Consider the following 9532-nt stretch of genomic DNA (forward strand, 5'->3'; position numbering starts at 1 on the left):
GGGCTGGGACAGAGGAGGGAAGGCGCCAGGGAGGAGCAGTGAGGCCGAGGGGCCCATGGACACTGAGTTGGGCTATCTGGAACAGAGGATGTGGACTTAGAGCTCTGGGGAGAATCCAGACTAGACACAGAAGTTAAGACTGGTCAGCATGCAAGGGGCTATTAACGCTACAAGAGCGATCAGATGACCCAGGAGAGCACAGAGAACAAGGAGAGAGACAAGAGGAGGAAAAGTCAGAAGTGAGATGACGACGAAAAAGGAGCGTGGTTCAGACAGCTGAGGTGGGAATCCCAGGGACAGGGAAGTAGAGGACGTCAAGTGCAAGAGAGGATGAGTACACAAGTTCAGAAAAGTCTTTACCTGTTTGGGCACAACAGCAGGTCGATGTCGGCATGTCTGCCAGACTGCTGGGAAACATGGTTCCTGGGGTGGAAGAGATGAAGGAAAGACCACAAAGACAGACATGATCTCAGGAGGCTTGCCTAAGAATGGAAAGAGAGAGAGCAACGGCTAGAGGGAGACAGGGTCAAGAGAGCCCTGTTTTTTTAAAGCCCAGCAGAGACTAATCAAAGGAAAAGAGCCACGTCCACAAGAGAAGACAAACGATGGTGCAGGGACCCAGAGGCATGAGGGAGTGTGAGCACAGGTGGAAGACACAGGCTAGCCAGGAGCAGGGCTGCATGGCCCGAGAACGGCAGGCGCTTGTTGGTTAATTTGTAGAGGAGATGGGTACAGAGGGACAGCTGGCGTTTGAGGAAATGAGTTCTGACCCCTCCAATTCTTGAAGTAGGAGGCACTGGAGTTGGGCTACTGGAGGGGGATGGGGAGATGGACACAAGCAGTTTTCTTAAGGACTTTGAGGAAAGCAATTTAGAGAATTTGTGAGCAAACGGGCAGCGCGGGGTTGAGTTAGGATGAGCAAAAAGAATTGTCCGGTGACTTTAAACACTCAGCTGATGCTGGAGACCATGAATAAGCCATGGCAAAAATCGACATACATGACTGGTGCTTCCTCCAGGAGAGCCCAGGATTTCAGAAGCACAGAGAAAAAAGGGGGGTGATCCAAGGGTGAAGTTTTATCAGACGTAAGCAGTAGGGGAAGCTGAGGATGCTGGTGATCAACCATGGATTTCTAGTCTGGGAAAGAAAGGCGGAGTAAAAAACTGAAGGTCTGAGGCTGAAATAAAGGGACAACGGGAGAGAAGGCATGACAGTCAGAGAGGATAGGACATTGGGGATTTAAGACTTCAGATGTAGTGCTGCTCTTAGGAATGATAAGGACCAGAATACGGCAGCTAGAAAGAGGTGGAACTGGAGTTTTGAAGGCCACAATCTAAGGAGGCTGCAGTGACAAGTCGACTAAGGGTCCGTACGGCTTAGGTCCAAGAGGAAGATTGTAGATTAGGCGCCAGGCCTCCAGTGAACACAGGAGAGGGCAAGGAGATGGCAGAGAGTGGCACCATGTCAGGGTCAGCACTGCCTTTGGCATGATCTGGTCAGAAAGTCACTAGGAAGTGGTTCAGGCGATCCATGATTGCATGCTCACCGCAGTGACCGTGCCATTTAAGAAAACAGTGCAAGGACAGTACCAGTCCATTCCTCAGGTAGTAAGGGACAGCTTAGAATACAATAAAGTCCTTCCTCCCCACCCCCATCCTTTAAATCCCAAGCTTAAAATTGTACATGACCTAAGGGAGGAAAGAGCTGCTCCCTCTTGAGTGCCAAGGAGTCTGGTGGCAACTCTGAACGGGACGTGCTTCACCGGAGCATGGAGGAGAGGAGAGAATGGCGGTCTTCCTCTTTCGTGCCTCCACCTGTGCGCTGTTTCTCAGTGGCAGCTGCTGACCCTGTGCTAACGCCCTCGCCAAGTCTTCTTGGGCTCACCCTCCCCAGCCAAAGCACCTCTGCGTCACCAGGGAAAAGTGACCGTCAGACACCAGCAGTGGGACCACAGATACGGACACTCTTCCAAAAGAACTCCAATGGTGAGAAACTGAGTTCCGGCCGACACAGAAAACATGAAAGCAAGTTGTTTATTCTACTTTTAATAGATAGTGATCCACTCAGCTCAGAGAGATCAAAACCTTATCAGTAGTACGGCAAATCTCTTAAAAAAAAAAAAAGTCTGGTTAGCAAAAGAATTCCCATCCACTCTAAGAAACGAAGTGAGCGCTAGGTCCTGCCTACAAGCAGGAGCCCCAAAGCTAGCAGTGCCTGCACGCAAAGCACACGCAGAGAAGCTGAGCCAGAGTGGCACAGGCTAGCTGACCCAGAAAGAAGGATAAGAGGGAAAGCGACCCAGCCTGGAGGGCAGAGCCCTCTCGCCCTCGTTGGGCCCTTCACTTACCATCACGCTGACGACTGGCACTCTTAGGCCTGTTTCATGGCTGAGGAAGTAAAGAATTTAGAGGTTACAAGCCTTTGCTGATGTCACACGGATACAAATGGCACAACCAGGACCCGAACCCAAGTTTTGATGACTCCAGCCTGCTCTTCCTGCTGTCCAGTTTTGCCTAAGTACCTCTGCAGCAGACGTGCCTTCCAAGGCCTGGGCTCCAAAACCATCTTCACTGTTAATCCCCAAGTTCAAGCAGGAACTCTGAACAAGGAATGGCTCATAAAACATGAAAAAAGAGCCAGCGCTGGTGGCCCAGTAGTTAAGTTCGCTGTACTCCGCTTCAGTGGCCCAGGTTCAGTTCCCGGGCATGTACCTACACTGCTCACCTGTCAGTGGCCATGCTGTGGTGGCAGTGGCTCACACACAAAGAGAGGAAGATTGGTAGCAGCTGTTAGCTCAGGGCAAATCTTCCTCAGCAAAAAACAAAAAAGAAAAAAAAGGTACGACATGATGCTAGTAACCAAGTACTGAAAAAACCCCAGCTATCCTCAGTAGTAGTTTGTGGATTAATTTGTTAATTTAATGAATTTCTAAGGCTAAAAATAGCCTTTTTGTACTGAGTGCTATGGGCTTGTCCCAAATATTTACAAGTTTATCACCTGATTTATTTCACCTACTCCCTTTTCACACAGAGGTTAACATTAAGGAAAAAAACAAAAAAAGGCTGGTCTGTAGCCAAGTGCTGGATTGCGTACTCTGTGGTCTGGTCGCCTCTCAAGCCACCGCTGAAATGTCCCTTCCTCAGGAAGGCCTCTACTGGACTAGGCAGGGCTAGGTCCCCTTGTCCCCGAATGTTCCACTTCTTCCTCAGACTTGCCACGACTGGAACTGAGACCAGTATCTGTGAGCTATCTATGTGTTCACGGCCTATCTCCCCTCTGGATTGCAGGCCCGGTGAACACAGGCACGTCATGGTGTCCGTGGCTGTATGCTCCAGGCTCTGCAGAGCAGGCCTTCCAGATCGGGAGGGAACAGCTGGGCTCACCTAATCCCCTAGGTCATTCCTCTCCCACAAGCAGAATATCCCCATTAGACAGCCTGTGGTCCCACCCACTCGCAGGGGACCAGGAGCTCCCCAGTCCACGTAAGCGCTTCCCATTCTACCGCACTCACCCGCCGCGCACACAGAAGTAGGTGAGTAAGTTAACTTCCTGTACCTCTGCGCTGCAGTAAGTATGCTGTGAAACAAGTGTGGTCACGAAAGTTACCGGGGTGGAGAGAATTTCCTACTTATTCTGTGCAAGTGCGCGGGCTGCGTTCTTTCGGACGCGCAGGTGCCAGGAGGAACTGTAGTACAAAGAAGCTGGTTCAGGTTCCCCTGTGGAGGGGCATTCCACTAGCAAGGCAGAGAAAAACGAGGCCAATTTACTACTAAAGACTTCAACTTTCCTTAGATTTCTGGGCAACAACCAGATTCATTTACTGTAATAAACCACTCAGCCTCAGAAGAAGAATTTGACTAAGACCTTACAAAAGTAAAGGACATAAAATGTGGCACAAATGATGTAAGCTTAAGAAACACGCACAGTTAGGGGATTTCACCATTTAAGCTCCAAATGTAACAGATGCATCAGTGGGGGGAGGGGAAGTACCCCTTTAGAAGAACTATGGTTTAGAAGGTTAAGAAAACATGTACACACCTATCGTTTGTCATTTAACTTGTATTGGTCCAGACTAAAGGTAAATAATTTAGATGCATAAACATGAATTTTCATGCTGACTTTTCTAAATATTTCATTGGAAACTCAGCATGGCTCCAAGTTGGAACAGGGACCTTACCCCCTGAGTTTGCAGAGGCTTTGCAGCCTCACAGAGGCAGGAGATGCCGGCTCTAGCAACAGCCCCAGCACTACCTTACAGTGTGACCTTGAGCGGCTCCTCTCTCAGCTGGTTCCCTTGACTGCAAAGCAAAGGGACTGCACTGTCCTGCCAGCTCTAACGTTCCCCATACTGTAGCCGACACAGAGCACCAACGGCCTACTTGAAGTAACTTCACAAGAACTCCACATTAAACCAACCAAAAAGCAATTTCGGGAGGCAGCCAAATTAGTTTGTAGCAAGGGAAATTACTTAGCGTGAGTCCATTACTTGAATCATTCCCAATCTGTTAGAAATAGAAATACAGTAGAACTACATTTAAAGGTTAGCCTGCTTGTATTCAACATACAAGGTGCTGCTTGAAAAAGGCAGACAGAGAGGTACCAGGCACCTTTTAACTCACCCTTTATTGTTCCATCCACTCCCACCCTCCAACCGTGTCGCTTCCTAAACCACATGCTCTTAAAACCAAGTTCACGCATTTAACAGAGGTTACAGGAAAGAAACCATTTGGAAATGAGGGGAGTGAGAAGACCTAAAAAGAGCTGTGACTAACAGTCCATATCTTTGTCCTGATCAGGTGGCCGAAGGACACACTCCTTTTTTTGGGGGGGGGAGGAGGAAGAGTAGCCCTGAGCTAACATTTGTGCCAATCTTCCTCTATTTTGTATGTGGGACACCGCCCAGCGTGGCTTAATGAGCAGTGTGTAGGTCCACACCCAGAATCGAACCTGTGAACCCCAGGCCACCGAAGCAGAGCATGGAAACTTAACCATTACGCCACCGGGCCAGCCCCAGGACACAGTCCTTGCAGGAAAGTTGTCAGCACATCTCCTCAGCCATTAGTGAGTTCTGACTTCTCAGATTCTAGAAAGCTCTGCACAACTCTTATAATTCTTCCAATATTCTACTTTTTCCTATAGTTGTTGACATTCATTTCTGCAGTAGACTGGAAGCTTTGTACAAAGTCGGAGCTTTTGAACACTTGACACGATCAAGGACTATGACAGAATCCTGTCATTTCAACTTCATTTTGTTGATGAACCAAAAAGCAGCCATTCCATGTACACACAAAGCATTGAGCTGTAGATGGACACAACCACGGCCTTTGCCCTCGAAGCTGGAAGAGCAAAAGCACCCAAGCACCGGTGTAAGAGAAATACCAGTTTAATGGACATTAACCATTTGTCTCGTTGCCAAGACAAAAGGCCTCTAGAAAGTTCAGAGGGATGGCTCATTGGCCCAATTCGTTCTGCCAAAACAGAACAGAATAAAAGCAGTGAAATTATCCCCACTTTTAGTGTTCCGTGGCTCTGAAACTACAACTTAACCTGTCCTTCTAAATTGGTTTTCACCTTTAGCAGCAAGTGCGAGCAGGCTGGAGCCAATACAGCACGGTGTCTTCGCGTGTCTAGTCATAAGATGCTCCAGGGCTGAAGAGTGGAAGACAAGAATATCTCCCACCGCAGAAAACTCCAGGACTATCTAACAGGTCACATGCTCGGGGGCAAGTTTTAAAAGCTATTCGTGGAGCAGGTGCTAGGACAGCACTGAGGAGCATGTCAGTGCTTTCCCACACCCGTCACCCTTACCCTGGCTTTAAACCCTCTCCAGCTTTCTGCACTTGACGGTGAACCCCTGCGGATCCATGACTCAGAAGCTAGGCTGCCTAACTGAGTACTTCCCCCACTTGTCTTGCATCTATGGGGAAGTATCAACTACTTTGCAAAGACATTTTCCCATCAATTACTAGAGAGTGGGGAAAGCGAAATTAATCAAGCCACATAAAAATTCTCCCACAACTGGTTTTCATTTGTGAAATATTTATGCAGAATTTATAAGCTATAAAGCCAGAAATGACTTATTTCAACAGCTTTGACGTTGCCAAACTGTGTGGGTGCAGCACTCCAAGGGGGAATTACTCAAGTTTTTAAAACTCAGAGTCAAAGCAAAAATGATCTAATTTTTCACTCCTTACACTAATATTCTCAAAAACCAAGTCCAATGCCATTTAGAAATAAGGAAGGACTAAATCAGACTTACGTCACTTTTTAGTCAGAATGCATAAACTTTACTATGTTCTCAAAAACACCAGTTGGATCTAAGATTAAAGTATCACAGTTCAGAATAATCAGGCTTCAACTGCAAGAATACTAACCCAGGACAGGAGTAAACGCTGAGAACACATACGTTCCAGAAACTTACAAGGGCATTAAATTGGCTAAACAAGTACAACGGACACACCTTCCCAGGTTTTCGGTTTTTCTTGAAAATCAGGAAATCTTTATTTCTATTGCTTTAAACCAACTGCCAGGTCGACCAAAGGGTGAACAACGGCAAAACCACTTGGCTGCACTATAGCTGGCTACTCAGGAAGGTTTAACTTGACGCTAATTCGTACCAAGAAAAATCTAGGCTCTCTTGCAGGTATAATGGAGAAGACGGCGGGAAAGCCGCGGAATTTTCAAGTAGGAGACAAACGCGAAACCTGGTGGACACAAGGAGCAGCATCCACGAAAGGGAGACACGGGTGGAGACGGTGGTCAAGGGAGACAATGATTGGCGGGAGAAGGAAGAAAAGAAAGCTCAGAAGGCAATGTGGGATGAAAGGGCCGAGCTACACGACGAACGGCCGGCACTGCACGTCTGAGACCTGCAGGGAAGCGGCACCCAACGGCTCCGTCGCAGGTTTCCGCGGGTCACAAAAAGATAACGGACATCCTCCCAACGGTGGACCGGGGGCTCCGCGCGCCGCTTCCGCCGGCCCCGCCCCCCGCGCGGCCCACCTGCGCTCGGCCCCGGGCCTGGCGCGGGGACCGGGTGCTCGCGGCGAGGTGCGGGGCCGCGGCCGCCATGTTCCTCCGCTGCCAGCCCGCCTTTGTTCGCCCGGCCCTCCTCACTCGCCCCGCCGCCAGCGCCCGCCCGCCACCAGGCGCCCAGAGCAAACGCCGCCCGACGCGAAGAAGGAGGCACAGGCGTTTCTCGTCAAAGCAGACTTTATTGGGCGCCCGGGCCGCCCCGAGCACGCCGCCCGCTCCCCCGCGCGGCCCCCGAGCCCCGACCCCGCGCGCGGCCAGCCCCGTCCTCGCCCGCAGGCGCCCTCCCCTGCGGCGCCGGGGCCCGCTCGGACCGCTCACCGGCTCCCGAGGCGGCGGCTGCAGCGGTGACGCCCCGCTCCCGAGGGCGGCCCGGGGCGGCAGGGTCTGCCGCTGTTGCACCGCGGAGGGCGGGAGCCGTGCGACTCGCGGCGGCGGCGGCGCGCTGACGTCACGCGCCGCGGCCAGCCAGCGCGCGCGGGGGCCGTCCCGTCGGCCCCAATCCGGGAGGAGCCCGGGCGAGTGGGCGGGGCCGCGGCGGCGAATGGGCCGATCGATTGGCGGAGGAGGAGGAGCGAGAGGGCGAGCGGGCGAGTGGGAGCGAGGCTGGGCGGGCCGAGGCGAGCGGAAGTCTCGCGAGGCCGAGCCCGAGCGGAGTGTGGCGGCGGCGGCGGCGGCGAGATCTGGGCTTGGGGTGAGGAGTTGGTATTTGTGTGGAAAGAGGCGGAGGCGCAGGAGGAAGGGGGAAGCGGAGCGCCGGCCCGGAGGGCGGGAGGAGGCGCGGCCCGAGCGGGCGGCCGAGGCGCGGCGAGGCGGGGCGCCGGGGCGAGCAGCGGCCGAGCGAGCGCGGGGCGCACCGAGGCGAGGAGGCGGGGAAGCCCGCCGCCGCCGCCGCCGCGCCCGCCCCTTCCCCCCGCCGCCCGCCCCCTCTCCCCCCGCCCGCCGCCTTCCTCCCTCTGCCTTCCTTCCCCACGGCCGGCCGCCTCCTCGCCCGCCCGCCCGCAGCCCCGGAGCCGAGGCCGCCGCGGCCGTGGCGGCGGAGCCCCCAGCCATGGCCTCGGGCGACACCCTCTACATCGCCACGGACGGCTCGGAGATGCCGGCCGAGATCGTGGAGCTGCACGAGATCGAGGTGGAGACCATCCCGGTGGAGACCATCGAGACCACGGTGGTGGGCGAGGAGGAGGAGGACGACGACGACGACGAGGACGGCGGCGGCGGCGACCACGGCGGCGGGGGCGGCCACGGGCACGCGGGCCACCACCACCACCACCACCACCACCACCCGCCCATGATCGCGCTGCAGCCGCTCGTCACCGACGACCCGACCCAGGTGCACCACCACCAGGAGGTGATCCTTGTGCAGACGCGCGAGGAGGTGGTGGGCGGCGACGACTCGGACGGGCTGCGCGCCGAGGACGGCTTCGAGGACCAGATCCTGATCCCAGTGCCCGCGCCGGCCGGCGGCGACGACGACTACATCGAGCAGACGCTGGTCACCGTGGCGGCGGCCGGCAAGAGCGGCGGCGGCGGCTCGTCGTCGTCGGGCGGCGGCCGCGTCAAGAAGGGCGGCGGCAAGAAGAGCGGCAAGAAGGGCTACCTCGGCGGCGGGGCCGGGGCGGCGGGCGGCGCGGACGCGGGCAACAAGAAGTGGGAGCAGAAGCAGGTGCAGATCAAGACCCTGGAGGGCGAGTTCTCGGTCACCATGTGGTCCTCAGGTGAGCGCCGGCGCGCGCCGGCCCCCGGGATGTTTTTGTTTTGAAGGGAAGCCATGTTTTATGTGTGTGATGGGCGCCGCCATCTTCTTCGCGGGGCAAGTATGGCGGCCCCAAAAGATGGCGGGCCGCGGCGGGGGCGGCGGGCGGCGGCGGCCGAAGATGGCGGCGGAGGCGCGGCGCCGCCCGCTAGGCCGCAATGGCGTAGTTTCCCCGGGCGGGGCGGCTGCGCGGCGGGCGGGGCGGGGCGCGCTCGGCCAACGGCCGCCAGCAGGCCCGTTGTCCGGCCCCCGCCCCCAAGGCCAGCCCCCCCCCTCCGGGCGGCTCCCCCCCCAACCTCGCCCCAGGCCGGCTCCCCACGGGGCCGTGGCCGCGGGGCTGGCGTTGGCGGGGAGCGCAGCCCTCGCGCCCGGCCCGGCCGCCGCCGCCGTTCCCCCGCCGGCCTCTGGGGGGCGCCCGCGGCCCCGCTCCGCCCCCGCTCCTCCCCCGGACCCGCAACTGCTCCCCGGAGGCGCCTCCGCGGGCGGGGCGGGGCGGGGCGGGGGCCGGGCTCCACGCGCCGCGCGGCCCGAGCCTGCCCGCTGCCCCCTCCCCGCTGTGCGCTGCCGGCGAGGCGGGGCGAGGCGCGGCGGCTCCCCCCACCCCCGGGCCTGTCCCCGCCGTCGCGGCCCGGGCGCTGCTCGGCCGTTCGGGTCGGCGAAGTCGTGTCTCCGTGAGCGTTCGGCTCTCTGCGGGCGTTTGCCGCGGGGCCGAGGAGCCGGGTCTTTCCGCCTGCAGCCTTCCGC

General features: G+C 56.3%; 1 protein-coding gene and 1 long non-coding RNA gene across 5 annotated transcripts in view; one reads left to right on the forward strand and one right to left on the reverse strand.

Annotated features, from left to right (window-relative positions):
- Positions 1 to 300: 300 nt before the first annotated feature.
- Positions 301 to 3535, reverse strand: LOC139079287 (uncharacterized). Its single transcript, XR_011532770.1, has 3 exons — positions 3512 to 3535; positions 2348 to 2387; positions 301 to 423 (listed from the first exon to the last, which is right to left on the reverse strand). It is a non-coding gene; the product is annotated as an uncharacterized lncRNA (long non-coding RNA).
- Positions 3536 to 7307: 3772 nt separating this feature from the next.
- The window catches only part of YY1 (YY1 transcription factor), a 48404-nt gene continuing 46179 nt past the window's right edge, over positions 7308 to 9532 (forward strand). Inside the window, exon 1 of one of the 4 annotated variants that reach the window (XM_070593225.1) lies at positions 7308 to 8750. In XM_070593225.1, the coding sequence (XP_070449326.1) occupies positions 7577 to 8750 (1174 nt within the window). In that variant the 5' untranslated portion in view covers positions 7308 to 7576. The remainder of the gene's footprint in view (positions 8751 to 9532) is intronic. The other 3 variants (XM_070593226.1, XM_070593224.1, XM_070593223.1) reach the window with 3 other exon arrangements.

The sequence above is a fragment of the Equus przewalskii genome, chromosome 25, assembly GCF_037783145.1.
Source record: "Equus przewalskii isolate Varuska chromosome 25, EquPr2, whole genome shotgun sequence".
Classification (NCBI taxonomy): Eukaryota; Metazoa; Chordata; class Mammalia; order Perissodactyla; family Equidae; genus Equus; species Equus przewalskii.